The following is a 21,141-nucleotide window of genomic DNA, read 5'->3' as shown; positions in this document are numbered from 1 at the left end:
AAGACCGTCCCATGCGAGTCGGGATCCGCGGAGGGGGGAAGAGGGGGGGATCTGTTGTGCTGAAAAATTCGACAGGAGCAGGTACAGAAGAAAGTCTTCGGCTGAGATCGGATGATGAGAAAATTAAGTCAAAATATATAGCGGACCTATAGGATCGAAGATGAGGGATGGACTCTGCACAGACAGGAAAAAAGAACGAGAAGGAAAGGACAAAACAAAATCAAGAGCCGAAAGGAGGGTACAAGAGATCCATCCCGATCTTCTGGAAGAGAGAGGGCGACGAGACAAGAAATTCGAGAGACGCCAAAAAAAAATAGAGTAGCGAACAACAGGCGAAAAGGCGTACCTCAGAGTTTTGGAGGGGCACTGCAGAGGCGGGGTTGGGGGGCCACCGCCCCCCCCTCCGTCCGTAGTGGGTAGTAGGTAGGTACCGAGTTAGCATCAGCTGGGCATGTACCGACAAGTCGGTAGGTAGCGAGTAGGTACCATTGCGCTGGGGCAGGCATGGTGGCACGGCAGGTAGGTCTTTACGCGTACCCTACGTACCCCTCGAGTCGGTACCCGGATTGTGGGCTGATTTTCACTTTTCACCTCACTTTTACCTCGCTTCAGCCTGCGCCTTCCAGCTTCAATGTGCTCGATGACCTGGCCCCTCCACCCCCCCTTTGATTTGGGGGAGAGGACAACAGATGAATGGTCTTCCGTCATCATCACGCACTCAACTGGCACCCATTGGCGCATGGCGTGATCGAAAAGTGCACTACCTGATGCTACCGATACTACGGAATCCGCGTCTTTGCCCATCCCATCTCGACCTCGATTTCTCACAACAAGCGTGTTCCCCTAATCGGGAAAGTACTGAAAGCGACCAGTGACCTCGTGCATAACACTCTCACACTTCGGTGCTTTGCCGCGCTGCTGATCAAGCGGAGATACCGTCGAGGCCGTGCCTGCTCTCTCGATTTCTCCTGGCTGCTGCTTCGTCCCTAGCGCAAGATACTGGCCCGCTAACTGCCTGTCTGCAGCATCTGGTGCTTGCTGATCCTCTTCCCGACCTCTACTGAAAGGCAGGTCGGGACCAGTACCCTTTTCGAGGACGGCACGTACTCTTCCAATGGGCGCCGCTGAAAAAGCATTTGACTCACCGCTTGATAGGACTCTACCAATCGCCAGATTGCTGCCTCATCATCCAACCCAACACCCCTCGAGTTCCTTCCTCCTCACCACTTGACCAGGCGAGTTTGCCCGCCGGCCGTCGATCCCTTCCTCTATCGTAGATTGAGCATCAGCCTTACCGAGATCTTGGGTCACCGCGAGGAGGCCATCCAATGCGAGTTTGACACATCGATCCCGAATACATTTCGAGATTCCGGCCCAATCGACCACCAAAATTCTAGCTAACCCCCTTCAACCTCGTATATGCGCACCCGGACCAGTCATCCCTGCCGTTTGTGATGGTAAAGTCAGACGTTACGAGTAGAATTCGAAGTTTGGTGGGGGGTCATCCCAGTCCGTTGGGCACGCTGCTACCTTATCATTCGACAGGACGATCAATCGATGCAGCTTCTTGCAACCTCCTCAGCTCGAGCCATTCTTTTCTCGGTGGATAGCGGCTCACGGGCAGACCGATGCACCTGGTGACTCGATTCACATGACGGAGACCCTCTAATCGACAGCGCAGGCTTCGGGGACCACGCTCTGATCCACCCCCAAGGTTCCGCTTAGCCCCGTGGGCAGCTACGAGGATGCGTCCACAGTCCATCATTATTGTATCGAGGACAAATCCGCATGTCGCTCCCTGCATAGACGCTGCCCTCTGAACCACTGCTGGGACTTCGGATATCGCGTGGCACCCGGGCATCTTGGGAGATGGTTATGTTTGCACACGCTGACATGCAGAGTCCACATCAAAAATAAGTTTTTGTTTTTCCCCTGATTGTATTTCCGTCAGGATTCAACCCCATGTACCGAGTACCACCACCATTATTGGAGAGCCGTGGTAGTGGCGCCTCAGATGACCCATCGTACCACGGGCCAGAACCTTGTATCGAGTTTGCGTGATTCCCAGTGTGCACTCTGGCTGATCTGGACCGCCAATTCTCACCATCGAACACTTCCTTTTTGAGGGGGTTCGCTATTGTGTTCCGGTGAATTCCCAGGATACCTTCTGGCCAGACCGGCAAACACGGAGGGCGAAACCTCACAACCTCCGCCCATCCGTAACTGACGACAGAATTATGCTAGATATTGCAGGCCAGCATATTCTTGTGCAGTTGTTGTTCTCAGGTGGTCCGTTCATTGACCCCAAAATCTATGTTCTCTAAGCTCCTGCAGGCTCATCTGCTCGGCATGCAGGGTCTGGAAGCGATCGTCGTGCAGGGGGCTTTGTCCCTCGCCGGGTTCCCGATGGCTCAGAAAGGTAACAGCGGGAATGCCAACCTGCTTCAAAAAGTCCAGGACACGTGAGTAACTGTGGGCGATCTGATCCACGCCGTGACTGTCATCCGACAGGCAAAAGCGGATGCCCCTATCCAGCGCAGCCTGACAAATCTCTCCCTGGGGATACGGCTCGTCCATGCCCTTCCTCACTGCCGACGAGTTAATCTCCAGGATGCCCCCGTACCCAGCGATGCAGTCCAGGTTCCTTGATACCCGCGCCCACACGCCCTGCATCTGCTTGAAGCTCTGGTTCGGATCATCGCTCTTCAACCGGATGAGGTCAAAGTGCCCGACCACGGGCGGCCGCAGGGCCTGCAGCATGGCGAACTGCGCGTCGAAGTAGTCCTCAAAGATCCTCTCGTCCGTGCCGCCGGCCTTTGCCCGCGCGTCGTGGTACATGGTGTGGTCGTAGTCGATGGGGATCGTGTGGACGTGGTGCACCGAGCCGACGAAGAAGTCGTACGGGTGGCTGCTCAGACTGCGCGTGATCAGGTCCGCGGACTCGGGTCGGATCCATTCGCCCTCGAACCCCAGAGGAAGGTCTATCTTGTCCTTGTACTTCTGCCGCAGCCGCAGCGCCTCGGCGACGTAGGCCGCTTCGTTGGCGAAGTGCATCTCGATCGTGTTCGTCTCGCCGGGGTACCGGTCCTGCTCGTGCCGGGGCATGTGCTCGGTCAGGGCGAAGACGGACATGTGTTTGGCCATGGCCGTTTGGACCACATCGTCGAGAGAGTCTCGCGCGTGATCGGCGCAGAACTGGCCCGAGTGGGAGTGGTGCGAGAACGGCATCGGAGGAGGAGGAGGGGGGTAGGGCTTCTTTTCCTGTTTCCAGCGTCTCAAGTTTGAAATCTCTCTCCGTGTCGACGAAGACAAGATTTGAAGATGACGCGCGTAGCTCGAGCTGATCGACAGAATCAACCAGCCCCTCCTTTATCTCCTGTTCGTCCTTGACTAGTTCTAGGGACGATCACCGGATCTTGGATATGCTGGAATGAGTGACGAGCCGTCCTGCCGTCTCACCATCGAGTCCAACCACAACCCCGAAGTTCATCCGACCGCCTTTCCATATCCCCCGAGCCCCTACCAAAATAATAGACCCAAAGTACGTCGTATTCCGTACTCCGTATCTTTCCCGCCCTCTCCGTTGTTTCGGCGCCCAAAAATAAGGGTTTCAAGATCCCGAAAAGATAAAAAAAGAACGAGGAACATGGGACTCGAACCCACAACCTTGGCTTTTATTCTTACCTCAAGAACTTCTCCCATGGAATGGGAACTGATCAAGTTCAATGGGGAAAATAGGAGAGCCACGCGCTACCATTGCGCCAATCCCCCTCGTTTCAGAGAAAAAGGACGCTCGCAACGAGCTCTTCCTTGGTTGAAATCTGTGCTCGGATTTCGCAAAATTCCAAGGACTTTTGTAGAAGTCAAATATATCAAATCATAATTTGAGGCACGTGACCAGGGTTGTGCGTACGGGCGTGATAGGGGCAAAAAAGGGGCTTCCAGAGCTGCCCACTCACGGTTCACCTCCAACTAGTGGTGGTGGATCATATAAAAACAACAGCGCAATGAAGGAGCTCCATTCAAGCATATGTACTGGAAGCCGCTTTGCACGCGTCTGAGTTGTAGGGTCGACCAGCTCCGCCAGGCCCAAACCACAGGAAAACCCTTCACTCTCTATCTTGCGACCTGCAGAAACATAGGTGGTCTTACTGACGGTGCAAAGGTAGGCTGTACTTATTATGTACATCCACATCATCAACGTAGCTGCAGGTCTGTTCTCGGCACTCTTGCAGCAATTTGACAACGTGATATCGAGATACTCTCGTCGGAGGAGAAGCCAATGGAGGAAGCCAAGGGGTCCAAGCAGTGTCCAAGGACAAAAACCATACGAGGAGTTGAGAAATAAACAAAAAACATGTTCAGAGACTAGATTCATCATTCGTCAACTTTTCGGTCTCCCTCCTCCAAGAAGCTATATACATCATGTCTACCCGTCCGTCTTTTAGTCATATACGTTTCAATTCGAACAGTCGCCAGGTGTAGGACAACCGGAATAGTACGAGGAAAGTCGCAACGCATTTTTGAGATCTGCCTTTTGGTTGCCCCGTGAGAAGCCCTTCTGTCCCCCTTCCTTTGTGTATTCCTCGCCCCATACGAGCAGGGTTGCTCATGACATTCCCGGGTCGAGCCGACAGTGCTTTCAGGGCACTCACTCCCGCCACGACCTCCAGGAATGATAAAAACCTACTCCCTCGTCAAGGTTCGTTGATTGCCGCAGCTTTTGCTGCCAAATGCTCGCCTTCGTCGGAGTGCTCATCCCCAACCGTGGCATTCTTTGCATAGATTCCATCAAGCGTGACATTCATAGCGCCAGACTGCACTAGTGCACCCCGTAAATCATCCAAAAGATCCTCCCCATCTTCGATGCCTACACACAATCGGATCAAATCTTCAGGCACCCCGCGCTCTTTGCGGGTCTTGGCATCAATGCTGGCGTGGCTCATGCGGCACGGCATGCTGATGAGAGAGTTGACGCAACCGAAACTCACACTGATGGCCCATAGTTTCGCAGATTCGACAATCCGCTCTGACAATTGGATGTCCCCAGTCTCGAATGACAAGACTGCGCCGGGTCCGCGGGCCATGGAGTGGAAGAGATCATACTGAGGATGGCTCTTGAGCCCAGGGTAACGGACTTTAAAGCCTGCGGACTCAAGGAACTGGGCAATCATCATGGCATTTGCCTGCTGTGCGTCCATGCGGACCTTCAACGTCTTGATCCCCCGCATGAGGAGCCAGCAGTCAAACGGAGCGAGGCCACATCCCGAGGCATTAATGGTGAAGTAAAATTTCTCGCCTAACGCTTCGTCGTTGACGGCGAGAACGCCAGCCATCAAGTCGTGATGGCCTGAGAGATACTTCGTGCCAGACTCATAGACAACATCTGCACCGAGTTCCAAAGGATTTTGGAGCAGGGGAGACAGCATTGTATTGTCCACAATCACAAGAGAGGATGGGTTGGCGGCGTGGGCGTAACTCGCAATGGTAGGGATATCCACAATCTTGATCAGAGGGTTGGTAGGTGTCTCAAGCAGTACCATGGCAGTCTTCTCATTCAACACCTCCTTCACCTTCTCAGGTGTAGTGGTATCGACGTGGTGAACGATGATACCGCCGTGTGTGGAGAGGTACTTGAGTAATCTGTTCGTTCCTCCGTATAGATCGTCGCCAGTCACGACTTCGTCGCCCGGCTTCAGCTGTCGAGTAATGACATCAAGTGCACCCATGCCAGAAGAGACGACAAGAGCCCTTTTGGCGCGCATGATCTTTGCCAGGTGTTTTTCCAAGTGGGTGCGGGTTGGATTGCCGCTGCGAGTGTAGTCGTAATCGGAGACGCCGCCGGTGGCAGAGGTCTGTTTAAAGGTGGCGGACTGCACCACGTTAGCGAGTCTTGCTCCTCGACTTCACTGATCACCACTGACCTGGTATATGGGAACACTGCTTGCATTGTACTGGTCGTTCCCTTCGGAATAGACCAATTGCGTCGCAATTGCGTATTGCCGACCACTTCTCGGACTGGACGGAGCAGGTGACGGTGGGAGATCATGTCCGTCCAGGTCTACTTGCGAGAAAGCCTTACTCATCGCGCTGAGCTTCGGATTCTTCAAGGGCGGTGTAGAAGAAGACCCTGACTCAGACATGCTGGCGACGGTCGAAGGGTGGCGGAGGTACAAGCTCGACGACTTGTAGAGTACTGATCAATATGCTCAAGGACATATGAGAGTCAAGCAGGGTGTTTGCTTGTCACAGCTGAAGGCGACTCAATCGAGTTGTCGCCCTGAATAGCAAGACAATGAACGAGAAAGGCGCAGAGAGGTTGTTCGAGGAGTTGTGCTGTGTGCATGTACCGAAGGTGGAGCAATTTTCGCAGTTCGCCGGCAACAAAAGGCGACAAGGGCAAATGACGTGCTCGGAATAATCTGGGGGGTTTTCTTCCCACAAACGAACACTTTTTCCGACCCTTCGGCCGCGGTTCACCTAAGACTCTTCAATTTTACAAAACTAAAGAGCAAACGTCCACTGCTCGGATATGTCGTTGGACGGGCCCAGTTGGACGAGACGAGGCGTATGTGCCCAGCCCTGTGATACTCGAACTCAAGGGATTGCAACCAACGCCATACAGAGCGTACCAAGTATGCGATACTATTGCTCCCCGCACACTGCGTCCGGAGGCACTCGGCTGTATATTTTACCGAGACCTACATGTTGAACTATCCACGAGATTTCCCGATGCACAGAAATAATAGTAACAGGACAGAAGGCTCAACAGACACATCTAGAGTATTTCAATAGACATCAAACTGTCATTGAACTCTAGGGCAGCACCTGATAATTTAGAATCATGCTCATGAGAGAACAGGACTCTGTTTTGGAATATATCTGAGATCTACCCAAATACTTCTGGCAGAGTTCCTGTCAACTTCAGCTCTTTTAGAGATACGTAGATAGGGGACTGAGGCCAAGGACTAGGCCATGATGATGATGTTAATGCGATATCACATCGATCAGGCTCTACAACACTTATAGAATATAGTAATGTAACTACGAGGTACTTGACCACATATCGGAGACCTTCACCTCAATATCTGTGCCCTGCAATCAATAGTAGTCTATAAGCAGTCTGAGCCAAAGTAGTCCCTGAATTGGGTCTACCCACAGATCGCCGCCATCCATTTCTATCAGGTTGACACAGATGAAGTCAAATACTTCGCGGTATCCTGTTTGTTAATTTGTCCCAGCATGCCTGTTGATCAACAGGCTGCATACCATGTGGTTCGATGACGATCATCGGGCCAATGCGATGGAATGTTCCAGGGCATGAAACGCTGATAAGTGACGGGTTATGGAGTCCGCTCTTTGAGCATGAAACTCCGTGGTCAACATCAAGGATGATGAAGAATCTGAGCGCCCCAAACAGCGCAGAAATTTCGCAAAGCTTAAGCAGTCCCTGTGGCTTCTTGGTTTGACCTTGCACTGAAACAAAACTCGGCACATCGGCCAGTGGCACCGATGTACATAGGCATATTTGCATATGGAATGTTGTCGGTATTCTTTGCATGGAAGTAGTACAGCATATCGACAATACATACCGCATCTGTTGTGCCCGAACAACACCCACCCCTTCTTTGTCTGGACCTCCTTGAGCAGGACCAACGATTACCAACGGGGCGGCAGATGGGGAAAATGGTGAAGGAGAATTTTGACCAATCCTCTGATCCACTGGAGCCAAGGGCGTTCGACGGTGTCTGGCTGACACGCGATTGGGCTCCAGCTAGCTCCTGGTTCCTGATGCTAAAATTGCTTGCTTGTGTGCAATGTTGCATGCTCTGTCTCTCACTGGCAGCCGAGTGTTACAGAGCCAACAGCTCGACAAGGACTCACCTTGAAGCAACCTCACCCCTGTGGTTCTGGTCAGAATTTTTTTACGCCGAAAGTCTCAGCGTGGCGAGCACCCCGGAAGCACAGACTGTTTCGATGTGTGTTTCGCCCACAGATCCAGCGGTCAAAATGCCAGACTGCCTCTCGGTGCACCTCGAGGGGCCTCGACAGCACGGGCAGACAGCAGTCTAACTGTGTATTATGATGGCAAGCCACCTTAGAGCCCAAAGCGAGCCATGGCGCGGGAACGAGATTGAGGTGCGAAATTGGCTGCAGCAGAAGCGAGAGAGCCAGGCCCAGCAACGGCAAAGGTGATCAATGGCTAGTGAGGCCCAAGGGAAGGAGGAGGCTGAGTTGTGCGAAAGGCCCTGCAGGTACGGGGTTAGCGCGTTCATCCTTTAGCTGTAGTGGCCCAACAAGGAGCGCCCACGGGTGCCAGAGGCCCGCTGTGCTGGGACGGTGGCTGTTATTTGCAGGTAATCGTACTCGGAGAATAACCGCCTAACCAGGACCGTAAATGTGCCTGAGAGATATCTCCGCCGGGGCCACCTCTCGCTGGGCCCGAGTCCACTAACCCCCCAAGATCTCTCTGTTTGAGTTTGCCCCCCAAAGCCGCCTGCGTGCCTTGTCTCGACCAGCAGCCACCGCGCGGGCTTAGCACCTGCGCTTGTACGGCTTACCTCGTCACTCCTTTCCGATCAGGTACGCATCTCCCTTTCGACACGTCTTCGACCATGCCTTCCCTTTCCCTTGTTCTTCGCACTGAACGTTCACGCCTGCACGACCTCACCACCGAGCCTCGATGATCCGTCAACGTCGCCGTGGTCGCCGTCTCTCGTTCTGCGACCGATAATCGCCCCTTTCGACTTGTCAATTCCGCCTCGACGGCTGCGGCTCTTCATCCCTTTCGTGTCTAAGCAATCTTTGCCAGCACCGACTTCGACGTGCTCGCGTTCATTCCTTCAGACAGTCGACGTCCAGCTTCTTTTGACACGATCGATCACGCTCCTTAGTTCTTATACCTTCTTGCACGCATTTCGCCTATCTGCTGCGAACCATTTCCCCGAAGATCCTCTCGTCGCCCCCTCGCTCCCGAGAAACGAGTCTTCAGATCGCCAACGGCAGCTCTTTGGATACTATCTTTGTCTTCGCGAGCGAAATTGGCTGGCCCAACCATTCGAGGAAGAAGATAACCGACAGCTGTCTCTTTGTTGGAAATACACGGGTAATCGAGGGCTCAAAGAAGAAATCGCCAAAAATACATGTTCTGAGACCTTTGACTGTTCGACTTTGTCCATTTGCACACCTACCGAACAAAGAGATTCCCCTGGTCACAAGTTTCGATAACTGCTGAATCTGCTCTCGGGTTTATCACCAGAAGAAATCAAATTGGCTTGAAACGACCCCGCGAAGACGACGGAAGCCAAAGAAATCGTCTGGGACAGTTCTTTCGAGTCATAGATCAGGATCATTTGATCCTAGCCGCTCTTTTTTAACCCTATCTCACCATATACACTCGTTTCACAGGAAGATTTAAAGTGAGAAAACCAGGACGGAGCCTGCCAGGGGTTTTGCTGACCCATTCTCCAGAAACTCCCCAGACATGAAGATCTCATCAATCACTTTATTTGCAGCAGTGGTGGCAGGGTCCTTTGCCGAAGCTGTCCCGGCACATCGTCGTGGAGCGGATCTGAAGCCCAGGTACTATTTTCCGAGGGTCGTGAAGAGGCAGATCTCCAGTTTCGAAAATATTACCACGACAGACTCGAGCAGTTCCAGTTCCACGGACTCGGGTCTAGGTAGCCTGATATCTTCGGTATCTGATGCTTTGTCCGGCGTTGCATCACAAATCTCGGACGAGTCCTCGACGACAACGACACCAGCAAGCACCGACGCACAGACGACTAGCACTCCTTCAGATGATCCTTCAACCGATACGGCAACAGATTCCTCAACCACTACCTCGGCGACAGATACAAGCACCGCCACGATCACAGACCCTTCGAGTAGTCCATCTGCAACCGATGCCCCTACCCTCTTTAACACCGATACTACTGCGACTGGGACGGACACGGCAACCATTACGGGTGCTCCCACGACAAACTCAACGTCCGACGACAGTGGCATTACGCTTGGGCTTGGCACCTTCTTTAGTTCGTCAACCGACACTGCCACTGTCTCTGCTAGCACAACAGACACGGCGGCTTTGGCATCAAGCTCTGCTGCAGCGGCGTCTGCTCTCTCTTCGGCCAGCGATGCGGCAACTTCAATCCTGTCCGTCGCGAGCTCGTTGCAATCAGTCGCGGCGACTGCGTCCGGTACGGATATTGCCTCCATTTCCTCAGCCTTGTCCTCGGCTGCCTCTGCGGCGTCCTCAATTGCGTCCGATGTGAGCTCAGCAAACTCCGTCATCACCTCCGCAGTTGTCACTACAAGTTCGGGCCTGGACGATACGACGTCAACGCCTCCAAGTACCTCGCCAACCATCACGGATGGCAGTACATCGCCCACAGGTTCTCCGACGGATAACGGGACACCACCTCCCACCAGTCCAACGACGACACCTACGACTTCACCCACGGATGGAATTTCAGACGGCCAGACCGGCAGTCCAACGACTACCACCCCGACAGGTGGTCCGACTGACAACCCTCCGACAACAACTCCTACTACCACTCCGAATACTACGACTGATACTCCGACGACCACGCCTGGGGGTCCAACCGACAGCCCCCCTCCCACAAATACTGGAGGGACTGGCAACAACACCCTGACCACGACTCCTACCAATACGCCAACCGATACAGTCGGTGATACACTAACCACCACGCCTACTAACACGGCCACCGAAACTCCTACAACCCTTCCACCAGTAACCCCAACTGTGACGCCTTTCATTGGAAATACCTCGGTCCCACTGACGACCCCTACCGCGACTGACAAGTCTACAACGTCCGGGCCACCCGTAAACACCGTCAAGCCTACTGGAACGGATTCGGCGACAGTATTCATTCCAGATTCGAGCATCATATCCGCTACGACATCTGCGCCCACCGAAACGTCCAAGTCAGCTTCAACGAGTGCTGCCGTTATTCCGACAACACTACCTCGAGTGATTCAACCACAAGGCGGTGTACCTGACGCGCCAGTAAACTCTACTTTGATCCAGCTCGGGTTTAATTACGGCCTCAACTATGCGTTTGTGGTTTCGTCCCCCACTGCCGTATCTCAGATATTCTCCTACCTTCCAGTCGGTGTTTCTCATGGCTTGGGTATTGACCTGGATCAAGTGGTGATGCAGTACTTGCAGCCATACAACACTCTGGATACCTTGAACTACATTACCACTTTGGCCATGGCATATATCCCTGCAGACAAAGTCGACACTCTTTCTCTTCAGCTCCTGAACCCCAACTCTGATCTCTACAACAATCCAAATCCGTCTGTGGTGACTTTGATGGGCATGATTGACCCTTCAATTCCTGTTCTGCCTGGGTCTCAGATCGCCGGTGGTGGGACACCCGTTAACTCTGCAAATTCTGCCGCCACGACTTCTGACCAGAACGGTACCCCTGATGATGGTACACCTGGTGGATCCGACTCGGGAAGCTCACCAGTCCGGCCGTCTTCGGTTGGTATCGCGGTTGGATGCGTGGCCGGTGCCGCGGTTTACGGAGCTGCCATGTTTCTTGTTGCACGAAGATACAAGAGAAGAAAGGCTGGCCACCAACGGTCAAGCAGCATGCAATCAGGCAATCGTGGCAACCGTCCCGGCGAACAATCCAATCTTATGGTCGGGGCACGAGGCAGTTACGGTACTCGATTCGGCGGAAGGACTTCCCGGACAAGTGACCGCAGCAATTCTCAGCGAAGCGGGCGGACGTACATCAGCCCACCTGTCATGGCTGAGAATAGTTTGGGATGGAACTGATGGACAGGATTTGCCTTGTACAGCAGGAGATGTGCGACCAACTGATTGGAACTCAATGCCCGCTCACGAAAGAAACACCACACTCTGTTTTTCTTTATATAGTCATTCCCCTTTTCTCTATTGCCGGTTTTGGCCTATTTGATACCTTGCGAGGAAGTGGAGAAGAAAAGGGTGGATTGGAGAAATGCCATTTTGATCGAAGAAAGTGACCATGATGTACAAGAACGTGAAGGCCCGAAGGGGGAGGGGGCGGTGGAAGCCTGTGGGAGGAAGCGAGAGCAGCAGAGATACTGTGGACATGGAGAACTGGATCTAGCGTGCTGCCAGGACCTCGATGAGAATTAGAGAAGAGGCATTTCAGGGGTATAAGAACTGATGCTAAGGATGTGTTGTAGCAGTTGGTTTCTGCGAGGAGAGTGAGGTGTGAGAGAGATAGGAAACGCGAGACAAATGGCAATCTACTTTAGTATATCTCGTACACCAGGTGTCCTTTTGTGCCTTTTGTCCCCTTGTAGCACGTGAACATACGAGTATGGGTGTTCACTAATGAATGTAATCAGTCCACAAAAGCGCGTGCGTGCGTGTATCTACTGAACTTAATTGACCAGAATAGAATAGAATAGAATGGAATATTGTAACTCGCCCTGAGTATACAGAGGAAGGATAAGTCAGTGAGTGAGTGAGTGAAACACGACCCTCCTTTCCCCCCAACCCCCCTCCCTACAGCGGAGTTCTGTGAATGAGAGAGCCGGAGACAGTGGGAGTGAATGGAGTGGATGATGGACGGTCAAGACAGGACAGGACAGGTCAGTCTGGACGAGCGAATCAGTCACGCGAGGCTGGCTGGCTAGCTGGGACATGCCAGTGACGGACGGGAAGAAAGGAGGTACTCGGGATCCATGCCATGGTAGGAGTAGTAGTAGTTTATGTGAATGAAGATAGATAGGACAATAGCATCGGCACGCATCCAATACGTAAATGTATCCATCCATTCATCCATCCGTCCGTCGGTCCATCGCGGTTTGTTGTTTCTTTTCCCCCCCCCAAAATTCGAGTCCTGCCCAATGATAGCAAATCATATCGTGTTTCCTTTTCCATTACGAGGAAGGGGTCAATCAGTCAACCAACAAATCAATCAATCGTCCTTGTCCTTTCCGGAGCTGTGAAAGACGTACGCGTTCTTCACTCTGCCTCTCACAGGAAACCTCTCGTTCAGAAGCGCTTCTTCTGTGGCAGATGCCGTCGTGGTTGCCGTCGGTGTGGCCATCTCCTGCCCCTCATCGCCCTGGACCTCCGTCGGAGCGCGCAATTCTTCATGGATTTCCGAGTTCGTTTCCAACTCAATCAGGTCACCCAATTTGTCAACCACAGCATTTCGTTCCCTCTTCCCTGCTGCGCCCGCCATCTTACGCATCCAACCTTCAATCGCGCCGCCCACATCACCAGCCAATCCGGAGCTGTTCGAGTTGGAGCGGAGGCTTCTGACCGACTCAGAACTCGCGCGTGGCGTTGATCGGGATGTTGGTGTTCTTGTGCTGAAACCCGTTCGGGGGATGTCCCCCGGTGGCGGTAGGAAGTCGGGAAAATATTGGTTGAATTTGCGATTCAGCGGGTCGTCGGCTGGGCCTGGACGAGAGACCTCTGTGCGAAGACCGCGCAGGGTGCCGACACCTCCGGGCCCGCGGAGTGCATCGGCGAAGGGATTGCCCCCCGTAGCACTAGAAGATCGTTGACGGCCAGACGAGCTAATCCGGGACGACGGTAAATTAGGTCGGCGGACAGGGGAGACATTCAACGAGGCGGAAAGCTGGGCGGCGTGAGTAGGCGGATGGCGAAGCATATCAAAGGAGGTCTTGGGTGTCGACGCGGGTGAAGCGGTGAGGGTAGCGTTTGATTTCCGACGGGCACGGGGGAAGTAGCCCAACGCACAACGAGGGACGCGTAGGACTTCAGTGGCTTCTTTGAAGTTGGGCAGCATGACCCAGCAGTCATGCTTGAATGTGATTTCTTCAGAGAGAGAGGTGATGAGCGACAGGGGCTCAGAGGTTAGAGCAGAAGACGAGAAGGTCGGGTTTGCTCGAGTAGAGTCGTGAACACCGTTGGATGATAGGAGGTGAATATCTTTCGATGTCGCATGGGGGCCCTCTTGGTTAGCGAGGCCATCGGATTTTGGATCGAAGAGGTCTCTGGAGAGGTACGGACTGTCGACTTTCCTGCCCTTGACCGTGGAACCTTCCAAGGGGACCAAGACATGAGTTCGTGTCTGAATGTTGTCATTGGGCCAGAACCGGTTCACCTTTCGGAAGAGGTCAGGTTGACAGTTGTACTTGATGATGACTCCGGCCAGCGTGTCCCCTTTCTCAACTTTGTGCATGTAGACCAGGGCAGCTTCACTCTGGTCTGCGGGACCCGCGGTGGTGGCATTGTCCACATCTGAGTCTCGTCTCTTAAACTTGCCCAGACGATCGCGGTTCTCTGAGGCGCTGGCCAGGAGCAGTGCCTCCCTCTTCTTGGCCTGTACCATAGCCTGTCGTTCTTCGACGGTCCCCTGGAGGGGATTTGTATTGTGTAGGGCCGACGGACCCCATTGCGGCACGGCGCTTTTCGAGCCATAGTGGGTGTCTTGTTTCATCCAGAGAGGCTTCTTGGACGAGCCTCCAGCCTTGTCCTTCGCCGAGGGACCCGGCACGTCGCTCCCTAGCAATGTGGACGCGAACCCCTGGAGCGAGGTCCATGGTTCCCACAACCCCTGATTTCCTCCTCCAGTTATTGGGGTTGAACTGCCTGAGGACGACCCTGCATGTGCCTTGCTCGTTCGACCACCACTACCATGTCGGGGTCTGTCCGTCGTCGACTTGGATCTCGATACCGCGGCGTCGTTGGGAGAGACGCCTCTGCTGGGAAATAGTGGCGGGGTAGAGGACGTGGAGGTTGAGACGGCGGTGGACGCGGTGCCCTCATCTTCCACGTAGGATATCAGACGGCCGGTGCGAGGGCGGAGGGTGGAGGTGCTACTATTCGCAGATTGGTAGAGGCCGGTAAGGGAACTGTTGCTCATGGCTGGCCTGGCTGCCAACGCGAGACATCGGCGACTGGCGACATGGAGGCTCTCCGACGGGGGGGCCCAAGGAGAAGGATCCCGGGGGTGATAGGATCTCCCCGGCTGTTGTTTGTGCCTTGAACAGAGAAAGGACGGACGGGACGTGGAGGATTTCTGGAACCAAAGTCTGGGGATGGATTGAAAGGAACGGGGGGTCTGTGTGTGAGTGAGTGTGTAGGGGGCGGACTTACTGGAAGTGCCAGTTTGACTTCGGATGATGCGATATCAATGGGCGCATGCAGCCGCCGACGTCGATCCTGATCTCACGTGAGCATCCACAAGCGCCACAGCCGCCGCCCACACCACAAAGAACGAGCCACCCGCTGTAATGTATCTATCTATTCGTCTCACGACATCTACTCTCTCTCTTGAGGCTCGTTGATATTCGGATATATGTCTCAAAGTGAAGCAGATTCCCATTCCATTCTCTATAATCCACTTCGCTACAAAAACAATCACAGGCTGTCCTCTCTCCACCTGCTCCGGACTCGTTGCCATCCTTCTTTCTCTTCCAGTCCCCCTCTCTTCTCAAGACCAAGCCCGCGTTCCACCCACTCCTGACTTCCCATTTCGCTCAGGCGACTGAGCGCCCGTGCAAACGCAAACCTTTCTTCGTCGCCGCTGAAGAGGGAGCTCTGCTTCAGCATGCTCATGTTCATTCCCAGATCGTCCATGAGATTGCGCATCACGTCATCCACATCTGCCCCTTCCTCCTCTCGTCCCGTGGCCTTCTTGACTTCTTGCACAACCGCATGCTCTTCCTTGGAGGCACCAGTTGTGTCGTTCTGAACTTTGTCGGTGACTTTATTCAGGGACTCGTCAAGCTCGGTCTTGGACACAAAAAGCTGGGACAGGGGGACGGCGGTCGTCAGAACGAGCTTGGCATGGGATTCATACACCGCATCGATAAATGTGATAAATCGCCTGGCCCAGTCGCGTTCTCTATGGGTCATGCCGGGCACGTCGGTGACGATAAACGCATCAAAACTCCGCATCATCTCAATGTAATCGGCGGCACCCGTCGCGCGACCAATCAGCTCGTGGAAAGTGAACTTGGCGCAACGACCCGAGGCCAGCGGAATTGGGACTTCGCGACCCCAGACAGTGATGGTCGTGGGGTGTGGTGGATCGTTTTCTGGGTCGCCCAGGAAACGGAACCATTTATTTGCATGAGAGACGGCAGCCCGGTCGAGCGGATGGTGGTATACTCCTGAAGGAGGTCTCGGGAGTTTGCGATAGTCGGTCTGGGAATCAAGATTGATGACCTTGAGTTGTTTCTTCAGGAGGTTAATGCAGGGGATAAAGGACTGGCGCTGAATCCCATTTTTGTAGAGATCGTCTGGGTGCCGATTCGAGGTCGTGACCAGGACGACGCCGTGTGACATGAGGGCTTCGATCAAACGCCGGAGGATCATGGCGTCGGCCACGTCCACCACTTGAAACTCGTCGAAGCAGAGGACCTGGGCAGTCTCGGCGATATCTGCCGCGATGAACGGAACGGCGTCAAAATCGTTGCCATATTGCATTCGGACCTTGTGTAACCGCTTGTGTACATCTTGCATAAAATTGTGGAAATGGATGCGCGTCTTGGAGGTAATGTTCGGAGGTAACGTGTCGAAGAAGAGGTCCATCAGCATGGTTTTACCCGAACCAACATCGCCATACATGTACAGTCCTTTGGGCAGATTCAGTGGTATTTCGCCAATGGCTTTCTTCTTGGTTTTGCCGCCGAACAGGGAGCCAAAGAGCGATTTCTTGGGCGGTTGCAGGTCATTGATGTCCGGATGCACGATCTTGGGAGGGTTGTACTCTTTCAGAGTCTCGTGGAGATCTTGGAGGTGTTCTACCAGGGCTGTTCCCAGTCAGTCTGTGGTTCATGCCAAAGAAAGCTGTGTCGACCCACTTCTCTGATGCTCATCCTCCCTCAGACGCCGTGTATGCACTCTCTCGTCGTACTCCTCCAGGGGTCCGCGAGCGGATACGTCAGTCACGGTGGCGAGCTGTCGCTGATGCAGTCGCGCGACCGATCTCGCTGCGCGGACGGCCTCTCGAAGATGCCTGGAAGTTCGCCCATTGCTGGCCACGTGGATCTGGCGAGACGAGGTTCTCAACCCTTTTCTCTGCCGTCGCAAAGTGTTCAGACAGTCGGTGCATATCGAGCGCCCCGGTGGGCGGGCTGCGGTATCGGAGAGCAGAGCTCTTACGTAGGTCTGGAAGGTGGTGGTGCCAATGGGCCGTACAGAGGCCTTCATTTTGCCCGGTGCAGGATGGACTGAATCACTGAATAGGCCTCACTTGTACACCAGAGACCAGCCGAGTCATGGCGAGGGGGGAATAGCAACTGTTGTAATAATATAATGATAGTAATAAGACATCGCCCGCAGAGGCAGAGAGACCCGTTAGAGCGAACTGGCTCAAGCGCCTTTCGGAATAAAGAGCGCACTTTTGTGATCTCGGCCATCTCGGACGACTGTCGGCGAGAAAACAATTGCCGTCCGTCAAAGCGGCGTCACCCATCGTCAGCTAGAGTCAAATCTTTCAACCGAAATCTCTCTCATTGTTCCCCTACGTTTAAGCAGGTGGCGGTGGAAAGAGGCGAATGGTCTGCACGACTGTCTGACTGACCCAGATTGATATACCGACGGTGGCAGCAATTCATTACAGAAGAGCAGGTTCTATAGACCCCGAGTTGGGCTGGATATCCGCATGATCAGAAGGAAAATATACTTTGTGCATAAGGCTTTCCATCATCCGTGGCTCGTGGCGCCGTGTACCTGTCAAAGATCCGTTCCAAACATGTCCTCGAGAGATTTCAACTCCAAGTACACTTCATATCCAGCACCCCTTCAAGCCCAAGGTCGAAAGTTTGGAAACTTTTTTTTCTCGCGAGAATTGGATTGCTTCCTCCAGTCTGAGGACGCCCCGTTACAAGCGCCGAACATCATCACATTAACCATTTTGTCTCATCAGATCGCTCTGTCGCTCACTCTGTAAAACCGCGTACAAGACAAGGCTGGGGCACCACTGCAAAAATAGCGCTGGGACTCGGGAAGCCGCTCATTGGCAAGATTCAGAAAGCATCATCGGAAGAACGACCCTTTTCATTTAACCTGTCGCATAATTGACATACAATGTGAGTTTCGGATTCCGTTGCAGCGCAACGTCGAGGTTATCATCGTTCTCGAGATCGATGAGAGTGTTCGTCGGCTCGTCCTTGTACTGTATGACGATATCTTCGTTGACCTTCAGCCGGTCCATCAACTTCTCTCTCAGTGCCGCAAATATAATGTCCTGGGGCACTCGGAGAACAATGATGTCGTCCTGAAAGAACACCTTCACCTTCATTGCAGCGCCGGTATTGTTAGCCTTCATGCTTGAAGAGTTGGAGTTTTGAGTCAAATTGCTGGCCTGGGAATGCAAGAAAGGGGGCCCTCCCATGGCCACGCCGGTTCCAGCCCCCATGGGTACAGGACCCCGGTGTTGCTGGGACGCTCTTGTACTGGGAGGTGGCATGCCCCCGTACGCCATACCTGGCGCTTGCTGGTTAGAGGACGTCCGAGAGACTGGCTGCATCGATTGCTGAGATCCCCCAGACAATCGGTAATCCTCTCCCAGTGCGCTGGGGTCGATTTCGAAATCTTGATTGGGTTTGGGCTTGAATAGATTCCTCACAAGCATACTTTTGGAGATGTGAGGTGGCATGGCCACTATCTTCTTGATGTACTCATCCAGATTCTGGCGTCGACCGTTCGAAATGGCATCAGTGACATGTGCCACGGGCCCAGGCATAAACGGCAGGGTGCGAGGCTTGCCCTTGTTACCAGCCTCTTCGGGAAACATTTCCAGTAAGGCGATCTGAAAGTCGTAGAAATCGGCATAGTACCGCGATAGCTCCCACCATCGACCGTCTTCCATTTGACATTCGATAATATACCAGTACATGTCGTTGTCAAAACAGTACCGCGGCACCGACGCACTGACGGGTGCTAGAGGGATATTTGACTGTTGCGATAGTCTCGCGCCGCTCTATTTGAAATCTCGGTCAGCTTCACCTCCCAACATTGGCAGAGAATATCTTCCACTTACATAGTTCGTACTGGGGAGCGATTGCTGCGAGCCGGTATTCTGCTGAAGGCTCATTCGAGCCATGTCGGCCGACATTTGAGCTTGGGAATTATCAAATTTGCCCAGGCTGATGCTGCTGTTCTTGTATTCTGCTGCAAATTTCTTCCACTCTTCCACTCGAGGGACGCCTGCTTTCCGGACTGCTTCCAAAGGGTCGGGCACGGATTGCATCGTCACTGTATCCTTAATATCGACAAATGAAACCGGAATCAATCCTGGTCCTCCTAACCGTCCTATCGGCTTCGCAACGAACCATTCGGGATTGGACTGCGCCACGACGATGATGGCCTCTCCCGCTTTGGCATCCAGTTCATCGGCCCGTTCAGCGTGGAAGTCATACTGCACGACGCCATACACCATGGCGCCTGTGCTTCTGCCGGTCATGCTTGGTCCTCTCTGGTGTGTTCCTATACTGGGTCGTGTGGTTGCTGTGGATTCGGATCGTGTATGTCCCGAGTTGGTCGAGCCTTTCTCTGAAAATCCCGAATCGTGGCCATCCATCCGCTCCCCGGGAGAGGATAGCGAGTTTTCACTCTGTCGCTGTTTTTTACCCACCACTTCAAAGAATGCCACGGGCACCAGCCCTCGAGCAGACGGGATGAGCGGGTTGCAGGCCTCGTACCACTCCGTATCGTCTTCACGGCTCAGGACGTGGAAGAAGTCACCCTTGTGAAATGACAGCTCTTGCGCATTCCCATTTTTGGGTTCGTGGTCGTATAAGGCTTTTATAACTTTCTTCGGGGGGAGCGCTTGGATCGTCTTGGGGGTGATGGTCAGGCTGGGCGGCTGCCTCCCGTCCTTGTCACTCTTGAGAGATCGGCGGATAGCCTAGATAGCAGGATCGATGAGCATGTGCGATATGCGATATGCGATATATGAGGGATGCATAGGAAAGGATGGTGGTGACTGACCTTCATTGTCGCATTTGACGAATGCCCCGCAGTCGTCCTTGGCTGGAGAGAAAATCCTACGAAAACGGGCTTTTGTTGGCTCTAAGTCGACTGCATGTGCATGCGAGGCTTTCAACGGCTTGCACTGCCTTGGACGGTGTTGGACTGTTCCGAGCAGAGCTGAGGCAGAACGTGTTTCAACTTTGGGGGGAGTTGGACAGGCTGGGGATGACAAGGTCGTTGGTGTCGGACAGGCGCAGCGGCGCACGAGGTTCGGGCAAGGGAGAAAGATCTGGTGCGTGCCTCTAGCGTGTCTGCAGGGATCCCTCCGCTCGTGCTGGTTGACTCCGGTTCAAGTCCGCTACGGCCCCCACTGGTCCAAGATTGCGAAGGAAGTCAAGTTTTCCACACGAGATGCCGGAAACGGATTCTCAGAAATTGGGATGACGGTGACGGGAAATGTGCAGGATTCACTACTTGGGAGAGAAGACGTGTGTGTCCCTTGTAGATCTCTGTATAGCTGGCTGTGACGCGAACCTATACACTTCTTGAGCCGAGTACCCAGTAATTAGAGAAGTGAGTTCCCAGGGCAGCGCAGGGGACGCAGCCTAGTAGCCGCAACGTGGCCATGGGGGCGACGCATGGCAGCCATTCAGCCATTCAGCCATTCCCAAAACATCCACCAACTGAAAGATCCGAGAAAACAAAGGAGGCCACAGCTTTGCGGCTAGGACTAGTGGCATGTCCGTGCCATAAACTCACTGGCTTTTTCCTTGCATGGAATATGGAATACGGGGTACCGGTACTCCGTACATGGCCACAGCTTTAGCCGTCGCCGTGCTAGTCTAGATCGCAGCTACCTACAAGTTCCAGAAACCACAGCCTGCCACCATCAATTGGTTGGGAGATGCGGCTGTTCAGGCGTAGAGGGCATCTACTGCGTAGCTGACAGCAGGCCGTGTTCAGCTCAAATGTCTTGTTCAGCTGCAAAACAAAGAGGATCAACAAAGACTGCATTGTACCGAGTAGATCCTAGAAGACATCCACCGTCGAATACCTCAATAAAAGCCATATCATCTAGGAATGATAGCTCAAGATCCATAGCCCACGAAAAAGGACTGTTGTCCGTGTGAGGCTCTGCGCAGCTCTTCTCCATGCGCACTATTGGCTTCAAAAGCATCTCCTCTTGAAATGTGCGGCCAGGAAAACAGAAC

At 53.6% G+C, this 21,141-nt stretch overlaps 6 protein-coding genes across 6 annotated transcripts; 1 reads left to right on the top strand and 5 right to left on the bottom strand.

Moving 5' to 3' along the window:
- Positions 1 to 2,295: 2,295 nt before the first annotated feature.
- On the bottom strand, positions 2,296 to 3,228 carry AYL99_05031 (hypothetical protein; the record flags this gene model as incomplete). Its single annotated transcript, XM_018836543.1, has 1 exon — positions 2,296 to 3,228. One exon carries the CDS (start codon positions 3,226 to 3,228, stop codon positions 2,296 to 2,298), a length of 933 nt encoding a protein of 310 aa, XP_018693396.1.
- A 1,469-nt stretch (positions 3,229 to 4,697) lies between these two features.
- AYL99_05030 (cystathionine beta-lyase) lies at positions 4,698 to 6,143 on the bottom strand (the record flags this gene model as incomplete). The annotated part of the gene is made up of 2 exons (XM_018836542.1): positions 4,698 to 5,873; positions 5,925 to 6,143. The coding sequence occupies 2 exons, from the start codon at positions 6,141 to 6,143 to the stop codon at positions 4,698 to 4,700; spliced, it is 1,395 nt and encodes a 464-aa protein (XP_018693395.1).
- A 3,341-nt stretch (positions 6,144 to 9,484) lies between these two features.
- Positions 9,485 to 11,812, top strand: AYL99_05029 (hypothetical protein; the record flags this gene model as incomplete). The annotated part of the gene is made up of 1 exon (XM_018836541.1): positions 9,485 to 11,812. One exon carries the CDS (start codon positions 9,485 to 9,487, stop codon positions 11,810 to 11,812), a length of 2,328 nt encoding a protein of 775 aa, XP_018693394.1.
- A 1,135-nt stretch (positions 11,813 to 12,947) lies between these two features.
- On the bottom strand, positions 12,948 to 14,870 carry AYL99_05028 (hypothetical protein; the record flags this gene model as incomplete). Its single annotated transcript, XM_018836540.1, has 1 exon — positions 12,948 to 14,870. One exon carries the CDS (start codon positions 14,868 to 14,870, stop codon positions 12,948 to 12,950), a length of 1,923 nt encoding a protein of 640 aa, XP_018693393.1.
- Positions 14,871 to 15,367: 497 nt separating this feature from the next.
- On the bottom strand, positions 15,368 to 17,164 carry AYL99_05027 (hypothetical protein; the record flags this gene model as incomplete). The annotated part of the gene is made up of 2 exons (XM_018836539.1): positions 15,368 to 16,764; positions 16,816 to 17,164. 2 exons carry the CDS (start codon positions 17,162 to 17,164, stop codon positions 15,368 to 15,370), a joined length of 1,746 nt encoding a protein of 581 aa, XP_018693392.1.
- An 853-nt stretch (positions 17,165 to 18,017) lies between these two features.
- AYL99_05026 (hypothetical protein) lies at positions 18,018 to 19,954 on the bottom strand (the record flags this gene model as incomplete). The annotated part of the gene is made up of 3 exons (XM_018836538.1): positions 18,018 to 18,938; positions 18,999 to 19,865; positions 19,949 to 19,954. The coding sequence occupies 3 exons, from the start codon at positions 19,952 to 19,954 to the stop codon at positions 18,018 to 18,020; spliced, it is 1,794 nt and encodes a 597-aa protein (XP_018693391.1).
- Positions 19,955 to 21,141: the final 1,187 nt, after the last annotated feature.

This window comes from Fonsecaea erecta, assembly GCF_001651985.1.
Source record: "Fonsecaea erecta strain CBS 125763 chromosome Unknown Scaff4, whole genome shotgun sequence".
Lineage (NCBI taxonomy): Eukaryota > Fungi > Ascomycota > Eurotiomycetes > Chaetothyriales > Herpotrichiellaceae > Fonsecaea > Fonsecaea erecta.
This window is presented reverse-complemented; position numbering and strand designations above follow the sequence as displayed.